Genomic DNA, 21984 nt, shown 5'->3' on the forward strand with positions numbered 1-21984 from the left:
AGCGAACAAATAATAAAAGAGAAAACACAGAAAAGACAATCACAATCTCCACCCAGTTACACATATTCAGAGTCTAACATCACTTGCCATTAAATTATCTTTTAATCAGATATTAAATTAGAGTGGAAATCTTTCAATAAAATGTATTTTTATTCTCTAATTTTGTATAAAAGCAAAAGAATTTTAGTGAAATCAGAGTACTAATTGGTTATATATTTTAGAGGCATATGTTCAACTAAAATATACCCAATGATGCACTTCATTTTCCTCTTACTCTGAAGAAATGTTTGTCAACCATTTGTGAAATAGGTAGACTATTTCCAAATAAACATAGTATATAAGCACTGAAAGAAAAGGAAAATAGACTGCATCATAGAGTATACAATGTTTTCTTCATTTTAAAATAAAATAATGTACTTTGCATTCCTTCTCAGCAATTATTTTGCCAATCAATATCTTTGCCTGTTCTAAAACTTTTCTTTTTCTTATTGAATACATAATGTTTTTCCTTCTACATGATTTAGCCTGTTACTTCACATAGGAATTCACAAACCCCACATTATTTAGATAAATAATTTTATTAATAATCATTAGCACATCTTTGTTTTTCATTTCACGTATATTAGCATATTCTTCTCCTCTTAGATTAATACTCCAATGAATTAGCTCCAGGCTGTTAATGGAAAAGGCAGCTCTTAGAGAACCACAGATGAATCTAAACCTTCCTTCCTTGATCTGGTCTTCATTTGGCCCTGTTTGTTTTGTTAACATGCTCTTCCCCTAATTTCTACTTTTTTCTGAAAAATATATTAAACTTTTTTGTAGGTTAATTGTTGGTATCAGAGTAATTTCAAAATCAAGAAGCAGATATTTGTTCTGCAACCAGTACAGATTTGAAAATCCATAATTATAAGTGATAAATTGTCATACATCAAAGTGTTGGTCAGAATTAGTACTCCTCAGGGAGTTAATTTTTCTGTTTTTTCAAAAATGTATTAAAACATGTGATATAAATTCTCCAAGAAAAAGATTCCCCAACCTTTTAATGTTTGATTGACATCTAGAGTTGCCAAGGTTCTCTTTGTCTAGAGCAGTACAATAATCATCATTCCCTTCACATTCCCACACAGCACAGTGTCTGGTGTAATCCATGAAGTACTGGAAATGTAAGTGCAAATACATATCTCAAGCTTCATGTTCTTGCATTTACAGATTCATAAATAGATGAGAAATAATCAATGCTTTATTCAAAGAGAATTAATATCACCTTTAAATCACTGTTATTTATTTGTATGTTATTTACAGGGTAGCAATAATTATTCTTAAATATTTAAGAGAAAAGTAAGACACTACTTACCACCATTAGTAAAATATGTTGGTATCTTTTTTTTCTCTAGACTATGTAAATAAACATCAACCATAATATAGTCAAACATATTTATTGGAAAATAATATTAAATAAACTCTCATATTAATTCCAATCAGAGAGTAAAGTGTGACTATATTAGTAATGGAATTTTCTTCACTATCACATGAAACTGAATATATGTCTTGAATAATAAAGATTTCTAGTAAACTTCTCTCTGTTACTAGAAAATTTATATCTGTTCAACCAATCCCACTGTACCAACATCCATAATAATTATCACAGCTGAGGTGACTAGCTAGTTTGATACTTGAGAAATATCTGCCAGGTTATTCAAATTATTTAAATGGAGTGAGTGCTTCTTTACAAGAAACCTCAGGGGATAGTGTCTCTATGGGAAAGTAGAAAAGATGAAATAACACTGAAAAAGCCACACAAAACACCATTTATCCCTTGTTTTTATCATTTAATTAAAAATAAGCTTATTGATTCAAGCATGCTGATATGAAGTATTATGAGACTCATCACATTAAAAAAATACTCATTTCAACACAATCATGTATACCCTGTAAACCAGCAGTTACCAAGATACAAGGATAAATCCTCTTGAGGTTTTTGTTTTTTCCAAAATGTGAATTGTCACTAGAAGATCAGCATGTTGCTACCTACCACAAATACTTATTGTTTTTTATAAAAAAACAACTCTATTCAATATTAAAAAAACTGAACTTCTGTTTATTACTATGATTTGAGAATGGATATTTTATTTGGTGATTTGAGGGTGTGCACTTACATTCAAGCTTTTTGAAATATTACTAATTATTATAATGTCCACCTTTTGTTGAAAATTTAGTATGCATGAATCACTGCTAATTTTTGTGTTTACAGTATTTAAATTAGTCATCAATAGACGATGGAGGAGCCTGGTATTTGCAGTCCTTTGCTAAGAGTCGGATATGACTGAGCGACTTCACTTTCACTTTCATGCATTGAAGAGAAGGAAATGGCAACCCACTCCAGTGTTCTTGCCTGGAGAATCCCAGGGATGGGGGAGCCTGGTGGGCTGCCATCTATGGTGTCACACAGAGCTGGACACGACTGAAGTGACTTAGCAGCCACAGGCAAAGTACACATATTTACGACCTTTGCTTTTGTAAAAACTAATACTTAGGGAAATCATTTCACTAATTTACACTCATGACAAAGTTTAAAACCCTATGCAGGATACAGAAAGCTTGGGGCTGGTGCGCTGGGATGACCCAGAGGGATGGTATGGGGAGGGAGGTGGGAGGGAGGTTCAGGATTTGGAACACGTGTACACCCGTGGCGGATGCATGTTGATGTATGGCAAAACCAATACAATAAAGTAAAATAATAATAATAAAATAAAAATAAAAGAAATGTAGTAGAAATAAAACAAACAAACAAACAAAAAAAAAAAATGGAGTCATGATTGCAATCAGATTCATGATTCCAAAGTGTAGCTTGTTACCCATTATGCAATACTTCCAATTAAGTAAATGAGTGGTTAGTTGACAGCAGACTATAGCTAGATATTATGATAGATAGATAGGTAGGTAGATAGATAAACAATCTAATGGTTTAAATCAGACCCAGAATTTGAATGCTTAACTTTTGAGTGAATAAATATATGATAAAAAGAGTGACATTTTCATATCACTGTCAACGGAAAAAAAAAATGCACATGAGAGTTGTGAATTAAGTTTTACTTGAGGCAAAATGAGGACAATAGCTCTGGAGACAGTATTTCAGATAGCTCTGAGAAACAGCTCCAGAGAGGTAGGGATGAAGGTCATCATTATACATGATTTTAGTGAAGAGTGATACCTGCAGTCAAGCACACATTTTGGGCAAGGCTTGCTGCTAGTCCCAAGGAACAGATGTCACCAATAATGATTTTAGTGCTGTCTAGATACAAGGAGATGCAAAAAGATGGGCTCATAAAATCTTTTGAAAATATTTATCTGAAGGCCTGTTCTATTGGTTTTTTTCCAGAGCTCAGGGTGCCTCAATCCTGATCTCCACCCTGAAGTCCTTTCAGGGGTGTTGAAGGTCAGCAGCTGCAGTGGCTCATGATTTAATCCTTGTAGAGGTAAATTGCAAATGCCAGTTTGTAGTTGTCATCATACATGCAAATATTTTGTCAGGAAAACGTTTTTTTCCTTTTAATCAAAACTGGGATTTTTTTCAACCATATCATTATTTTATGTAAAGTTTAAAGTATCATATTGCAAAAAAAAAAACACTGAAATTGAATAAAAATCAAATGAAATAACAGTATTATGCTGTGAATAAAACTGGGAGGACCCAGAGGGAGGGTATGGGGAGGGAGGAGGGAGGAGGGTTCAGGATGGGGAACACAGGTATACCTGTGGCAGATTCATTTCGATATTTGGCAAAACTAATACAATATTGTAAAGTTTAAAAATAAAATAAAATTTAAAAAAAAGAACCATAGGAGTTGAAAGCAAAGAAAGAAAAAAAAATAATTTAGTATGTGACTTTTTAAAATATCATGCTCTGATCATGGACCCACTGTGGGGCAGTCTAAAGGGTAAAAGGATTACAAACATAGCTTTAAATTCATACATTTTGTATTTTATCATTGATAGTACTGACTAATTCTGATTTCACCTTGTCTGAATTTTAGCATTGGGTAAACTAGTAAATATACTGATGTTGAGAACTAGGAATTTGACTGAAGGGATAAAAAGGAGGGGGGGAGAATCAAATTGATGAGAAAATAGTTCAGTGGTGCTGAATTAAAATTAAAATTAAAAGCAACAGTGTAAACTAATGATTTCTTAACATGTTTTTTTCTTAGCTTTGTCTTTTGAAAGATTGACAACACTACTATGCTCCAATACTAAGTGGGAAATTCCATGATGACATAGAAGACTTCTTGAAGATCAAATTCGAAAAATAGTGAATGCTGGAAAAAAATCACCTTAGAAACAAAGAGTCATAACAGCTAAGAAAATAATTCATAGTGACACCAGTACTAATATACGTGGATAGTAATGTGTATGTGTAATGTTTATGGATAGTAATGTGTATGTGAATTTATAATGAAGAAGGAAACTCTATAGGGAAATTATAATGCCAAATTATTCACATATAAAGAATGTAAAAAATTTAAAAATCAACATTTCCAAACCTCATGGAACATGAAACCCTTTACATTTGTTTTCCATGATACCATGCTCACCTAGGGTTTGTCTCTCCTACCTCACAATGGACTTTTTCTATATATTTTCTTTTGATACTGCCTTATTTTATTGACTTCTGCATGTTGGATGCTGATGTTAATGTAAAGAAAATAAATAATAAAATAATAGGAAGAAAATGTAAGCAAATATATGACAACATCAGAAACAGTAAACCATAATGACAAAAGATTCAGAAACAATAAAACAAAAGGAAGCATATTTTACTACAATTCAACTAAATTTTCAGGATACCACCAGCACCGTAAGTACTGGTTTGGCCAAAACATTCCATTTTTTTTTTTTTTTTTTCTGTGAGCTGACTCTACTAATGCTTAGTTATCTTTAGCATCATTCAAAACAATTAGATTGTAATGTGACAGCTATTATATCAATATGCATTTTTTAAAAAACATCAAAATTGGTGAATTTTTGTGAGGTATTTTAATACTGATGATTGAAGAAAAAACATTTTCAGCATATTATGCTTTATTATATCAAGAAAGATAAAAATGCAACTGAAGCACACACACAAAAAGATTTGTGCAGACTATGAAGAAGGTGCTGTGACTCACTGAAGGTGTCAAAAGTGGTTTGCAGAGTTTTGTGCTGGAGATTTCTCACTGGATGACATTCCACAGTCAAATAGACTAGTAAAGTTGACAGCAGTCAAATAAAGACAATAATGGAGAGCAATGAATGTTACACCAACAGGAGACAGCTGACATACTCAAAATATCCAAATCAAGCACTGAAAATAATTTTCAACAGCTTGGTTATGTTGAAGTGAAGTGAAAGTCACTCAGTCATGTCTGACTTTTTGTGACCCCAGGTACTATAACCTGCCAGGCTCCTCAGTCCATGGGGATTCTCCAGGCAAGAATACTGGAGTGGGTTGCCATTCCCTTCTCCAGGGGATCTTCAGAACCCAGGGATCAAACTCAGGTCTCCCGCAGTGTAAGTGGATTCTTTACCATCTGAGCTCTGCTGCTGCTGCTGCTAAGTCGCTTCAGTCATGTCCGACTCTGTGCGACCCTATAGACGGCAGCCCACCAGGCTCCCCAATCCCTGGGATTCTCTAGGCAAGAATACTGGAGTGGGTTGCCATTTCCTTCTCCAATGCATGAAAGTGAAAAGTCAAAGTGAAGTTGCTCAGTCGTGTCTGACTCTTAGCAACCCCATGGACTGTAACCTACCAGGCTCCTCTATCCATGGGATTTTCCAGGCAAGAGTACTGGAGTGGTGCCATTGCCTTCTCCAATCTGAGCACTAGGGAAGTCCATATTGGTTATGTTAATCATTTTAATGTTTGAGTTGCACATAATTTAAGCGAGAAAAAACTTCTTGACTATATTTCCATATGCAATTCTCTAATTAAAAATAATGAAAATTAAAACAAATTGTGGCAAATTTGCCACAATTGTGGATATTGTACACTGGAATCATACAGTGGATATTGTACAGTATCCACAGTACAGTGGATACTGTACAATAACGTGGAATGAAACAGATCATAGGACAAGCAAAATGAACTACCACCAACCACAGCAAAGACCCATTTCAAAGAAGGTGATGTGTATATGGTGAGATTGGAAGGGAGTCCTTCTATTATGAGCTCCTTCTGAAAAACCAAACTATTAATTCCAATAAGTACTGCTCCCAATTCGACCATCTAAAAGAAGCACTCAATGAAAAGCATCTGGAGTTAGTGAACAGAAAACCCATAATATTCCATCAGGATAAAGGAAGACTATATGTTTCCTTGAATGCCAGGCAAAAACTGTTATAACATGGCTGGGAAGTTCTGATTCATCTGACATAGTCCGTGGATATTGCACCTTCAGATCTCAAATTATTTCAATCTTTATGCAACCCTCTTAATGGAAAAAATTCCAATTCCCTGGAAGACAGTAAAAGGCACCTTGAACAGCTCTTTGCTCAAAAGTATCAAAACTTTTGGCAAGATAGAATTATGAAGTTACTTGGAAAATGGTGGGAAGTAGTGAAACAAAACAGTGAATATGTTGTTCAAGAAAGTCCTTAGTGAAAATGGAAAATGTGTCCTTTATTTTTGCTTAAAAACTAAAAAAAACTTCTTGGCCAACACAATAGTATTAAATGTTAAATAACAAAGAGTGAAATAGGATTTACAGCATTAGACTTTCAAAGATTGATAGCCTTGAATGTATACAAATATCTTAGAAAAGCGTAAGTCAGTTCAGTTCAGTTGCTCAGTTGTGTCCAACTCTTTGTGACCCCATGAACCGTGGCACACAAGGCCTCCCTGTCCATCACAAACTCCCGGAGTCCACCAAAACCCATGTCCATCGAGTTGGTGATGCCATCCAACCATCTTATCCTCCATTGTTCCCTTCTCCTGTCCTCAATCTTTCCCAGCATCAGGGTCTTTTCAAATGAGTCAGTTCTTCACATCAAGTGGCCAAAGTATTGGAGTTTCCGCTTCAATATCAGTCCTCCCAATGAACACCCAGGACTGATCTCCTTTAGAATGGACTGGTTGGACCTCCTTGCAGTCCAAGGGACTCTCAAGAGTCTTCTCCAACACCACAGTTCAAAAGCATCACTTCTTCGGCACTCAGCTTTCTTTATAGTCCACCTCTCACATCCATACATGACCACTGGAAAAACCATAGCCTTAACTAGATGGACTTTTGTTGACAAATAATGTCTCTGCTTTTTAATATGTTGTCTAGGTTAGTCATAACTTTCCTTCCAAGGAGTAAGTGTCTTTTAATTTCCTGGCTTCAATCACCATCTGCAGTGATTTTGGAGCCCAGAAAAATAAAGTCAGTCATTGTTTCCCCATCTATTTGCCATGCTGCCACACTTGTGTGCCCAGAAAAGCATAAGGAGTCACTTTAATTCAAAAACAGTGAAGGGACCATAACAGTCTGTTAATAAACAAAGCATAAATTATCAATAAATATTTGAAAACTATGATTATTAGCAATTAAAAATGTGAATTAACATGAAAAAGTATGATCTGGGTCATCATTTTGCAAAGATGTAGTACCATGAAGATACCTCCTTACCTTGGTGTTGTTAATGCCCCTCCAGTCTCATAGGACTATCCCAGTTCCTGGGTGTATTTGTTAGCTTTGCTTTTGCTTTTCTATATTATCATATTTTACATTCATTAGTGATTTTTAAGCATGGTCACCAAGGACACTTTTCTAACTTAGTTTATCTTACCTGTTACAGGTTGACCACATAAAGAAAGCATCCTCAATCATATCTTTAGTGATACTTTTCAGGGAACCACTCTCTGTTAAAAAATTGTTGGACCACAACATCAACTACTCAAGAATCAGAGAATTTCTGATTTTCTTTTGCCTTTTTACTAGTCTTTCCTTTTATCTAACTCTTCAGATTATATAGAAATACTTCATTTTTAAATTTAGACTCATATTGTCATTCACAGTAAATGCTAAACATTTGAATATAAAAATTTATACTGCCTGTTTATGCATTTCCATTGCTGTCTTTGAGTGCAAGTGAGAAAGAATCACTAGACTGTATCTATGTCACTATTAACAATTCTTGTTTAATTGTGAGACTATGTAGGGAGAAAACAAAAATTGAAGCCTGAATGACAGACTAAAATGTAAGTATGTGTATATTTCTCAAATCAATATTTTTCTATTCTGAAACTTGGAAAACTAATTAAAATGGTTCTTATAAATTTCCTAAGGATACATAAAAACATTTATATATAAACATATACTTATATGTAAGATATATATAACGTGTGTGTGTGTGTTTTTTTTAATTTGGATAGTTCACAGGATGTGAGAAATTCATTTCAATACTTGAAAGTCATCATGGATGTCTCTGGGCCTGTGGTGAATGAGGAAGTCTCTAGTCCTATGTTATAAATTGGTTAAGATGGGGACAATAGATGTTATATTATATGTAAACACACACACACACACACAAACACAACCTCAAATATATAAGTACATCTTATATACAAAGTGGTGTGCTTGTATATAACATCCAGGTAGGCAATTTTTTAAAAAATGCATTGTTATAATCTCTTTTAATTAGTATGGTATGCTTTGAACATTTATAGGCAGTGTATCATCATTTATGTTTGGACTTTGGCCTATCATTTTTTTACTTGATATTTGTTTGTTCCCATTGCTGTTCATTTTTTTGTTTCTCCTTTCTTGCATTCAACTGAATAATTTTACTGTTCAGTCTTAATTTATGTAATTTATACAATGTGCTTTTTACTGTATCACCTCTTACAAGTTTGTGCATGGTCTGTGAATGATAATCTACACAGTGAACATTTCACAAATGACTTGGAAACAATATTTACCACTGGGGGTAGAATGTAAAAAAAAAAAACTTCTTTGCCTTTACACTTCTGCTTCTCATGACAGTTACCATTTATATCTTGACTACTTACATTGACAATCACATCAGATAATACTATGATTTTTGCTCTCAAAAACTGTATGAAAGGATTTGTATCATACATGATTTTTCCTGTTTTTCAGTGTTTGATAGAAACATACAATTAAACCATCTGAGGCTACAGTTCTCTTTGTTGGATGATTTATGTACCTGTTTAATGTTAGAGATAGGGATATATAGGTTAAATATTTCATCTTGAACTAGCTTTGGTAGACTGTATCTTTCATAGCATTGATTCATTCATTTAAGTTGTCAAATCTACTTTGTAGAGACATGATATTTTTCTGTTTTTATATCTGCATAATTTGCAATGATTTCTCTTTTTTTCCAGACCAGCCACAATAACAGTTTATCAATATTAGACATCCTCTCCAAGAATCAGCTTTTGATTATATTCATCTTCTTTCTTGTCTCTCTTTTCCATTTCATTGTGTTTTTTTTTTCTTTTGCTTATTATTTCTTTTCATCTGTTTGGATAACTTTTCTTTGACTTTTTTACATGTAGATCATCTAAAACATCAAAGCTGGTAATGAGAAATCACAGTCATAACAACATTCATCTTGGGATTTACAGAAGACCCATAGCAGTTAGTTCTGATTTTTGTCTTTTTATTTCTTACGTATGTGATGAGTGTTACTGGAAATCTGACCATTATTATTCTTACATTCATGGATTCTCATCTTAAAACACCTATGTATTTTTTCTTTAAAAACTTTGCCTTCTTAGAAGTCTCATTCACAATGGTGTGTATTCTGAGATTCCTGTACAGCATAATAAGTGGGAACAATACCATTATTTATAACACCTGAAGAAGTGAAGTGAAATTTGCTCAGTCATGTCCAACTCTTTGAGACTCCAAGTACTGTAGCCCACCAGGATCCTCTGTCCATGGAGTTCTCCAGGCAAGAATAATGGAGTGGGTTGCCATTCCCTTCTTCAGGGATCTTCCCAATCCAGGGATCGAACCTGGGTCTCTTGCATTGCAGGTAGTTGCTTTATCATCTGAACCATCAGGGGCTTAATTACTGTGCTGGTCAAATATTTTTTGTTGAACTCTTTGGAGTCACAGCATTTTTCTTCTGGCAGTCATGTCCTATGACCACTATGTGACCATCTGTAAACCCCTTGTGAACAGTAGAGTCTGCATCATCTTTGTGCTCTGCTGCTGGATCTCTGGGTTGATGATTGTCATCACACCACTCATATGGGCCTCTGGATAGAATTCTGTGACTCCAGTGCCATTCATCATTTTGGGTGTGATGCAGGTCCCCTCCTAAAGATCTCAAGCTCAGATACATGGCACATAGAATAGATCATTATAATCTGTGGGGTGGTGACATTCATCATCACACTGATAGGTGCATTCATCATTACATTGATAGGTGTTCTTCTCATATATATATTTATATATATATATGTGTGTGTGTGTGTGTGTGTGTGTTCAGTTTAGTTTCTCAGTCATGCCTGACTCTTTGCAACCCCATGAACCGCAGCACTGCAGGCCTCCCTGTCCATCACCAACTCCCAGAGTTTATCCAAACTCATGTCCATTGAGTCGGTGATATCATCCTACCATCTTATCCTGTGTTGTCCCCTTCTCCTCATGCCCTCAATCTTTTCCAGCATCAGGGTCTTTTCAAATGAGTCAGCCTCCTGTCCATCAGGTGGCCAAAAGTATTAGTGATGTTTCAGCCATTCATTATCAGTCCTTTTAATGAACACTCAGGACTGATCTCCTTTAGGATGGACTGGTTAGACCTCCTTGCAATCCAAGGGACTCTCAAGAGTCTTCTCCAACATCAAAGATCAAGAGCACCAATTCCTTGGTGCTCAGCTTTCTTTACAGTCCAACTTTCACATCCATACATGACTACTGGAAAAACCATAGCCTTGACTAGATGGACCTTTGTTGACAAAGTAATGTCTCTGCTTTTTCATATGCTGTCTAGGTTGGTCATAACTTTCCAAGGAGTAAGAGTCTTTTAATTTCATGGCTGCAGTCACCATCTGCAGTGATTTTGGAGACCAGAAAAATAAAGTCAGCCACTGTTTCCAGTTTCCCCATCTATTTGCCATGAAGTGAAGGGACTGGATCCCATGATCTTAGTTTTCTGAATGTTGAGCTTTAAGCCAATTTTTTTTCACTCTCCTCTTTCACTTTCATCAAGAAGCTCTTTAGTTCTTCTTCACTTTCTGCCATAAAGGTGGTGTCATCTGCATATCTGAGGTTATTGATATTTCTCCTGGCAATCTTCATTCCAGCTTGTGCCTTGCATGTATCTCCCTACAAACTCCCTGAAAATGTATATTTAGTTACAACTCTCAAAATTGTATACCTATAATTCAGAGTCAGCTCACAGGTGTATACTCCCTATGCCTACTGATTTCTAGGTTTGGCCAACTGTATGAAATGCCCATCATTTGGTTAAACTCTTTTATGTGCCATAAATTAAGACTTTATCCCTGAAGTTAACAGTGTCTCTCAGGTGCTATTTTGCTGAGTCATCACAAGTGCAGTTTGCCTTGGATTCGCCTAAAGGTAGCCTTTCATTTTTGAAAACAAAATTTTCATATAAAAACATATAAAAAGTATATGTTTATAATTAAATAGAATTGCCATAGGTTGTATGTAAATGGTAGATTATAAGTGTTTACAGATTTAGTTATGTACTTTTGGTTGAGGGGAAAAATCTCTGATGTTACTTTTATAACATAATTTATGCTGGTAAATACTATGTCATTTTTTTCCTTTTTATTTTTATATTTTTATAGTATCCATGAGTTGTTTAAAGAAAGTGGATAAAGGCTTGTTATGCCTATTTAATTGCCTTAGAGACTGTGAAAAAAAAATCAAATATTTTATCATTTGACATTTATTATACTGCACCATCAGTGTGTCTAATGCTATTGTTGCATTTTCTTGTCCTCAAAGACAATGTTCCCACTGCTACCTTGTGGAAAGTTGATTGCCAAAACTTATATTTATACCATTCCTTAATGACTTTTAAACGTGGGTCTCCAGACACTTTTGTTTGTTGATTTATTGACTCATTATAGGTGGGATACATGAATTAATTAGCCATAACATTTGGTGCCAAATATATTTTCCTGACCAAAAAGTTCATCATATCAAGTACTCCTAATCAATTTTTCTCCCATGTTTTACCTTTAGCCCTTTAGACAAGACATTCCTTTATTTGAGCTAGTAAGAGAAGAACATATATTCTCAGTGTAAAATGGCACAGGGCCTCTCACAGAGGGAGCTCTGTATCATATAGGAGGGCTCTGGGCATTTTCAGGGATTTCCTAGCTGAATGCGATTCCCTGAGAAAACAGAATTCACATGTCTCCTCTAGCATATTCCTTTTCAGCATGTGTATCATTATGAGTATCTTCAAATAAACTGTCAACAGGTGCCATGAAATAACTTCATGGTGACAGGGTAAGTATGAAAATGTTTGCTCCTTCAGTTATTTACACACTATGCATGCATATTTTCTGGCAGAAGGTGGGAGGTGGATGGGGAATGTCATGATAGATTTCTCTCTTTAAGCAAAGTGTCAGACATTTTTAGTTGATATTTAAAAATTTTACTGGAGTATAAATTTACATTGTCATGTTAGTTTCAAGTGTACAGCAAAGTGAATCAGTTACTGTGCTCATTGTGTTCAGTGGCTCAGTCATGCCCAACACTTATGAAACCCCATGGACTATAGCCTGCCAGGCTCCTCTACATGGGGTTTTTCAGGCAAGAATACTGGCATGGGTTGTCATTTCCTCCTGCAGGGATCTTCCTGACCTAGGGATCAAATCCATGTCTCCTCTGTCCCCTACATTGATAGACAGATTCTTAATCACTGAGCAGTCTGGAAAAGCCCTGAATCAGTTATACACATACATATATCCCCCCTTTTTTTTTTAGATTCTTTTCCCATATATGCCATTACAGAATATTGAATAGAGTTCCCTGTGTTATATAGTAAGTCAGGGATTGGTTATTTATTTTATATACACTACTGTGTATACATCAATCCCAATCTCCCAATTATCTCTCCCCCTCCCTGTGTGAGACTTAAATAACCAACCAATAAGGTGAATATTAATGTTAGTATTTGATGGAAATATCTGACAGTCATTTTCTAGAATGATGGCCCCTAAAAATCATTAGCAGATTTGGTTTGGGAATAACACACACACACACACACACACATCAATAGCAGAGATTTTATTCATTTTTTAACCTTTTTCAAAATTAAAATGTTTTGTTAAAGTTAAATACTTAAAGCAGGATTTTGTGAATTTGAATATGTCAGCATTATTAAATATTTTTCTATGAACAGCTGGGCTCAGAGAAAAACAATATATTGATTACTAAAGCTAAGATCATTTCAAGACCCAAGCAAATCTGAATCAGATATGAAGGGAACTATTGGATAGTGAACTCCATTCATGAAAAGAAGGAAACAAGACAGGGACTCTGAGTGTGAGCTACAGGCACCATCAAATGACAATAAACTGTTCAAGAGGGTATCAGCCTTTCATCCAACTTTATCTACCCTTGGCCTCAATTAATATCCCTCCCTTTGATGAGGTCTGTCAGCCAGTGCACCTATAGTAGCAGAAGACAGGGTTTAGCTGCTTAAACTAAAGAGAAAGATCTGGCTCAAAACATTGGAAACTAAGTTAAGACAAACACTACATGATGTCACATACATGTGGAATCCAAAAACAGAAACAAAAACACACCAAAAAACCCCAAGCTCAGAGATATAGAGGACAGATTGGTGGTTGTCAGAGGTAGGGTGGGGGCAGGGGAACAATGAATGAAGGGGCTCAAAAGATACAACCTTCAATTATAAAGTAATAAGTTCTTGAAATGTAATTTATAGCTGGGAGACTAAGATAATTATATTGCATTACATATTTGAAACTTACTAAGACAGTAGATATTAAAAGGTCTCATCACAAGGAAAGTATTTTAGGTAACTAAGTAAAGTGGTGAATGTTGGTTAGACTCATTATGATGATTATTTTACAATATATACAAACAATGAATTGTTTTACTATACATCTTTAACTGAAATGGGGTCTTCCTGCTTGCCACTCAAAAGACATTAAATAGGCCATGTTGGTAGAAAGAAAAGTTTGTTTTATTTTGGATGCCAGTAACAGGGTGGGGAAATGATGATGCATGTCCAAAGACTGAGTCTGTCTCACTGACCATCAACTATTTAGAGCTTTTATACATTGAGGAGAGGGGCTACTGGCAGAAACCACAGTTCAGCTCTGATAGTCATATTGATATTGGTCACTGGTGATTTGATCAGCATTATCTTGATTTTGGTAAAACTAGTCTCAACATTCAGAAAATGGTTTGTTTCATGGCATCCTTCCCACCACTTCATGGGAAATAGATCAAACAGTACATGGCTGTGAAACAGTCTCAGGTTTCAGTTTTCTAAGACAGCTCAAAATCACTCAGATGGTGACTGCAGCCCAGAAAGGAAAAAAATGGCCTTACTCCTTGCTTAATGACTGAACCATTATTATTTGGTCATATGCCTGTTTTCCTTTGTTTCTTCATTTTCTCACTTCTCTGATTAAACTTATTCAAGGCTATGTTTTTCCACAGACAAAAAGCAGGTCAGGACATGGATGAAGGAGTTGGACTGTGAAGAAGGCTGTTTCACAGCTGAAACTAATATAAAGATAAATATTGAACTGTATATGTTATAGAAGACTCTTGAGAGTCCCTTGGACTCTAAGAAACAACAAACTGTTTTGCATATCTAAAAAAAGAATCAAAAATGCCTGGGTACATTTCTTTTTGGAAGGAATGATCTAAAAACACAAGAAAGTGCATTACTCACAGAAGATTCATCTTGCATTTAGTAAAATAAAAAGACTTGATGTTGGGAGGGATTGGGGCAGGAGGAGAAGGGGGTCACGACAGAGGATGAGATGGCTGGATGGCATCACTGAATCGATGGACGTGAGTCTCTGTGATCACCGGGAGTTGGTGAGGGAAAAGGCCTGTCCATCGGGTCGATTGATGATGCCATCCAGCCATCTCATCTTCTGTCACTGAGTCCTTGATCTGATCTGATCTGGTCTGCATCAGGGATTGTTTCCAATCAGCCAACTAGTCTTCAGTTCCAAAAGGTTGGTTTGTTTTTCAGTCCTTCCATGAATGTCCAGGGCTAATTCTTAGAATGTAATGGCTTATGTCATGGCTACATGGCTCGTCATCATGAGTCTTCTTCTTCACCACAGTTCAAAAGCATTCAGTATTTGTAAGACAGGCCCTCAGCTTTGGCACAGTCCAATATTATCCCAGCCCCACTGAAGAAAATTAAATGACTTGACAGGACTTAATGACTGAACTATTTTTGAATTTGCTCTCTAGGTTGGTCTTTTCCTTTGTTTCTTCATTTTCTCACTTCTCTGATTAAACTTATTCATTGGCTAAAGTTTTTACACAGACAAAAGGCAGGCTGAGGACATGAGGGTGATGGGACCAGATGCCATGATCCTTTTCTGAATTTGAGCTTTGAAACTAATATAAAGCTAAATTTTCACTTTCTTATTTTTTTAATTCCTCTTCACTTTCTGCCATAAGGGGGATGCTAGGAAAATGACAAACTGTTTTGAAAATTATCAAATATAAAAAAGAATCAAAAAATTCCTGCTTAGTACATGTCAGCCCAGCGTTTTTTTGATGTACTCTGCATATAAGTTAAATAAGCAGGTGATAATAACAAAATGACGTACAACTTTTCCATTTGGAACCAGTCTGTTGTTCCATGTCCAGTTCTAACTGTTGCTTCCTGACCTGCATATAGGTTTCTCAAGAGGCAGGTCAGGTGGTCTGGTAGCCCCATCTCATTCAGAATTTTCCACAGTTTATTGTGATCCACACAATCAAAGGCTTTGCATAGTCAATAAAGCAGAAATAGATTTTTTCTGGAACTATCTTGCTTTTTTCCATGATCCACGGATGTCCATAATTTGATCTCTAGTTCCTCTGCCTTTTCTAAAACCAGCTTGAATATCTGGAAGTTCACGGTTCACATACTGCTGAAGCCTTTCTAAAATATACATTACTTTACTAGCGTGTGAGATTAGTGCAATTGTTGGTAGTTTGAGTATTCTTTGGCATTGCCAGTTTTCTTTGGGATTGAATGAAAACTGACCTTTCAAATGTATTTGGCCACTGCTGAGTTTTCCAAATTGAATGGCATATTGAAAAGCACTTTCACAGCATCATCTTTCAATTTGAAATAGCTTTACTGGAATTCCATCAACTAGCTTTGTTGAAAGTGAATATACTTGAAACATTCCAGGATGTCTGGCTCTAGGTCAGTGATCACACCATCGTGATTATCATTGAAGGTCTTAAAATAAGTTCTTTTGTGTCTTCTTGCCATCTCTTCTTAATATCTTCTGCTTCTGTTAGGTCCATACCATTTCTGTCCTTAGAAACTTATATAATCTATCAAATGGAAGACATAAGAAAAATAACTCTCACCTAGATTGATCTTAACCCAGAATAATACAGTCCTTAGTCTTCAGCCTTAGTATTTCTGGAGACAAATATTAAACAAACATGGAAATATCAACATACTAACAGGAAAAAGAATAAAATGGAAAATTAGCCAGTTGAACTTTGTAATATCCATCAGTTCTGATATTATAGATGAACTCAGTGGTTGCATATAAACTGAGTGGCATACATTTAGTTTTTGTTCTAAATATCCCATTTATACCAGTTGTAGCAACATAATTATTACAACTGTCCCTCTTTTTTCTCAAGTTTCCTTTGTTTGACAATAAATATTATAGTAACACTACCTTTTTTAAAAAAATAGCAATACAAATACTGTTCATGAAACCAAGATATTCAGGTAAACGTGCATCAATAATCAGAATGCAATGATTCAAGCCTGGGACTCTGGAGTTGCTCTGTGTGGCTACTTAATATTAGAAAATCTTGAAAATAAACTTTATCTCTCTCTGTCTCAGTTCTCCCACTTTTAACGTGGAGCTAATATACCCATGGATAAGAAAATGGCAACCCATTCCAGTATTCTTGCTTGGAGAATCCCATGGACAGTGGTGCCTGGTGGGTTACAGTCGATGGGGTTTCAAACAGTCGGACATGACTGAATGACTAACACCTTAATATATCTCCTACCACATAAGATGTTCTAACTATTATATAGCTAACATATATAATAGACAATTGCATGGAGCATAGAAAGAAACATAAGTATATAGTATTATCAATTCAGTTCAATTCAGTTGCTCAGTCATGTCCAACTTTTTATGACCCCTTGGACTGCCGCACACTTACTCCTTGGAAGAAAAGTTGTGACCAATCTAGGCAGCATATTAAAAATCAGAGCCATTATTTGCCAACAAATATCCATCTAGTCAAGGTTATGGTTTTTCCAGTAGTCATGTATGGATGTGCGAGTTGGCCTGTAAGGAAAACTGAATGGTGAGGAATTGATGCTTTTGAATTGTAGTGTTAGAGAAGACTCTTGAGAGTCCCTTGGACTGCATGGAGTTCCAACCAGTCCATCCAAAACGAGATCAGTCCTGAATGTTCATTGGAAGGACTGATGTTGAAGCTGAAACTCCAATACTTTGGCCACCTGATGCAAAGAACTGACTCATTTGAAAAGATCCTGATGTTAGGAAAGATTGAAGGCAGGAGGAAAGGGGGACCACAGAGAATGAGATGGTTGGATGGCATCACAACTCAGTGAACATGAGTTTAAGTAAACTCTGGGAGTTGGTGATGGACAGGGAGGCCTGGCATGCTGCAGTGCATGGTATCACAAAGACTCAGACACAATTGAGCAACTGAACTGAATCCAACCATTTCATCTTCTGTGGTCCCCTTTTCCTCCTGCCTTCAATATTTTTCAGCATCAGGGTCTTTTCCAATGAGTCAGTTCCTTGTATCAGGTGGCCAAAGTATTGGAGTTTCAGCTTCAGCATCAGTCCTTCCAATGAATATTCAGGACTGATTTCCTTTAAGATTGACCAGTTGGATCTAATTGCAGTCCAAGGAACTCTCAAGAGTGTTCAACATCACAGTTCAAAAGCATTAATTCTTCGGTGTTCAGCTTTCTTCACAGTCCAACTCTAACATTCATACATGATACTGGAAAAAACATAACTTTGACTATATGGACCTTTGTCTGCAAAGTAATGTCTCTGCTTTTTAATATGCTATCTCGATTGGTCATAACTTTTCTTGCAAGGAGAAAGAGTCTTTTAATTTCATGTATTCAGTCACTATCTGTAATAACTTTGGAGCCCAAGAAAATTAAGTCTGTCACTGTTTCCATTGTTTCTCCATCTATTTGCCATGGAGTGAGGGGACCAGAAGCCATGGTCTTTGTTTTTTGAATGTTGAGTTTTAAGCCAGCTTTTTCACTGTCTTGTTTCATTTTCATCAAGAGACTCTCTAGTTCCTCTTCTCTTTCTGCCATAAGTGTGATTTCATTAGCATATCCTAGGTTATTGATAATTCTCCCAGCAATCTTGGTTGCCTCTTGTGCTTCATCCAGCCTAGCATTTTGCATGATGTACCTTTTATATAATTTAAACAAGCAGGATGACAATATACAGCCTTGACATACTCCTTCCCAATTTGGAACCAGTCTGTCATTCCATGTCTGGTTCTAACTATTGCTTCTTGACCTGCATACAGATTTATCAGGAGGCAGGTAAGGTATTCTGGTATTCCTATCTCTTGAAGAATTTTCAACATTTTCTTGTGATCTACACAGTCAAAGGCTTTGACATAATCAAGAAAGCCAAAGCAGATATTTTTCTGGAGCTCTCTTTGTTTTTTTATGAACTAACAGATTTTGGCAATTTGATATCTGGTTCCTCTGCCTTTTCTTAATCCAGCTTGAAAATCTGGAATTTCATGGTTCACATATTGTTGAAGCCTGGCTTGGAGAATTTGTAGCATTACTTTGCTAGCATGTGAGATGAATGCAATTGTGCAGTAGTTTGAGCATTCTTTGGCATTGCCTTTCTTTGGGACTGGAATGAAAACTGACCTTTTCAAGTGCTGTGGCCACTGCTGAGTTTTCCAAATTTGCAGTCATATTGAGTGCAGTGCTTTAACAGTATTATCCTTCAGGATTTGAAATAGTTCAACTGGAATTCCATCACCTCCACTAGCTTTGTTCATAGTGATGTTTCATAAGGCATTTAGTATTGTAATTATATTTAATTATATGAATATTTGACTTAGATTGAAGTAAGTCCTAGGAAGATACATGATGGAGTGCTTTATAATGTCTATTGAGGTTCAAATCCAGACAATAAGTGTCTGAGAAATAAATGCAACATATAAAAGTAAAGGCAAAAATGTGTATTTGAAAGAAATGAAAATGGAAGAGAGTTTCATGTTGAGGATAATCATCAACTTTTGTATTGATTTTTTAACCATAATAGAATATATAAATGTTCTTCAATCTGTGTTAAATGAAAGCATCAAGTTCACCTTTTACATCCTTCAGCAGTTCATTCATTGCACTCAGCATTACCTCACAATGTGATGAAGGGTGTAACAAAATAGTCAGATTGTACCACACAGTGTTATCCAATGAGAAGATCCAAGATACAGGTAGTTTATCTTAGACTTTAAACTTAAGATTACAAATGCAAATGCTTTAGAATAAAGACATGTTTTGGCATTATAATGAATTCTCAATCTTTAGAAAGCAAAATTTGTGTTTTAGATAAAATTAAAAGTTAAAAATCCCAGGTGGAACAGTGCTAAAGAACCTGCCTGCCAATGCAGGAAACACAGAGATGGAGGTTCAGTCCCTGGGCTGGGAATATCTCCTGGAGGAGGAAATGGAAATCCATTCCAGTTTTGTTGCCTGGAAAATTCCATGGACAAAGAAGCCTGGTGGGCTACAGTCCATAGAGTCACAAAGAAGTCAGACACAACTGAGTGAGCACACAAAATTTTATTTTAGGATTTTAACATTTCCCAAATTATAAAGCAAAGGAATGAAATTGAAGTTAATATTTTTTTTTAATTTATCTTATGAGTTAAAGGAAACATTTGGCCATATAAAAATAGCTATAATACACAAAATGAAAAATTAATGTAATTAATATGCCACCCAGGCTAAAAGTTAAATGCTTAATGAATTATAAATTAATTTAGGAGTTTACTAAAGGAAACGTTAGGCTGTAAATCAGCAATTTAAACATATTTAAAAGTTTCATTTCATCATTAGGTACAAACAGATGGGGAAACTCAGCTCACGTAAAACAAGAAATGTATTCCTTAGATCAACAAGTAAAGCCCATGGATCCTGGATGAGTCAAATAACCAAGAGAATTCTCATCATTGGTTGTTTTCATCACTGAATTCTGCAGTACAAATTTCTCTGACATTTACAGGTAGGTTTGGCAAAATCCAGGAGTCAATAATGAGAAATCACACCACAGTAACACTATTCATCCTTCTGGGACTGACAGATGATCCTCAGTTGCAGATTTTGCTCTTTATTTTTCTATTTATCACCTACATTTTGAGTATAACTGGAAATCTGACCATCATTATCCTGACTTTGGTGGATCCCCACCTTAAAACACCTATGTATTTTTTTCTCCAAAATTTCTCTTTCTTAGAAATCTTGTTTACAACCACCTGTATTCCAAGATTCCTCTACAATATATCAACTGGGGACAGAGTGATTACCTATAAGGCATGTTTCATATAACTATTTTTAACCGATCTCTGGGGTAGCTGGATTTTTTCTCTTGGCATCCATGTCATACGATCATTACGTGGCCATCTGCAAACCCTTGCATTATATGACGATCATGAGCAACAAACTGTGCAAAACAATGGTCATCTGCTGCTAGATGGCAGCACTTATGACTATCCTCCCACCATTCAGCTTAGATTTTCATCTGGAATTCTGTGATTCAAACATCATTGACAATTTTGCCTGTGATGTATCACCTCTCCTGAAGATCTCATGCTCAGACACATGGTTAATTGAGCAGATGGTTATAGTCTGTTCTGTACTGATCTTCATCATCACTCTTCTTTGTGTAGTTCTCTCCACATTTACATCATAAGGACAATTCTAAAATTCCCTTCTCTTCAACAAAGAAAAAAAGCTTTTTCTACATGTTCTTCCCATATGATTGTACTTTCCATATCTTATGGCAGTTGCATCTTCATCTATATCAAACCATCTGCAAAAGAAGAGGTAAAGCATTAACAAAGGTGTACTACTGCTTATTTCTTCCATATCACCAATGTTGAATCCTTTTATATATACTCTGAGGAATAAGCAAGTTAAACAAGCCTTTGATGACTCACTCAAAAAAAATGCATTTCTCTTAAGAAAGTAAAATGTACCTGTCAATAAGCCAACTCAAAAGATGCACATCTATCTCATTTTCATAAATTTAAGAAAGAACTCCATATTTTTTTAGCTTGTAAACCAATCAGGTTGACTTCAGAGCCATTTAATCATTAATTTTCCCTTCCATACATTTACTGAAGAACTAATTATTGAACATTGCTCTATGAAGAACAAAATATATCACTTTTAATTCTTTAACCAGACCTACCATGTTTAAGTCATTCCTTTAACTTCTTTTAAATTATACTTCCAGATATTTTATATTATTGGCATAGAGAAGACTTTCCTTGTTTAGAATTATAGTTGATATACACTATTTATTACCTTCAAATGCACAGTGACTCTATATTTTTATACATGATAAAATCATCGTCACAATATGTATAGTTATGGTCAGTCTGTTGAGCTTCCAGATGTCAACATATTAATAAGAGATGATTATTGGCAATGTTAAACCAATATTTTTAACATCTTAGATGAAATAGAATAGTTACTTGAAAGATAAATATTACAAACCTAACT

General features: G+C 35.5%; 1 protein-coding gene and 1 pseudogene across 1 annotated transcript; both read left to right on the forward strand.

Annotated features, from left to right (window-relative positions):
- The first annotated feature begins 3737 nt into the window (after positions 1-3737).
- Positions 3738-11466, forward strand: LOC138987884 (olfactory receptor 6C2-like; annotated as a pseudogene).
- Positions 11467-20511: 9045 nt separating this feature from the next.
- LOC102272803 (olfactory receptor 6C68) lies at positions 20512-21448 on the forward strand. Its single transcript, XM_005889077.3, is given in 4 exon segments — positions 20512-20822; positions 20824-21152; positions 21155-21306; positions 21308-21448. Coding segments are annotated over 4 exon segments (933 nt in total).
- The last annotated feature ends 536 nt before the right edge of the window (positions 21449-21984 follow it).

The sequence above is a fragment of the Bos mutus genome, chromosome 5, assembly GCF_027580195.1.
Source record: "Bos mutus isolate GX-2022 chromosome 5, NWIPB_WYAK_1.1, whole genome shotgun sequence".
In the NCBI taxonomy this organism is placed as follows: Eukaryota; Metazoa; Chordata; class Mammalia; order Artiodactyla; family Bovidae; genus Bos; species Bos mutus.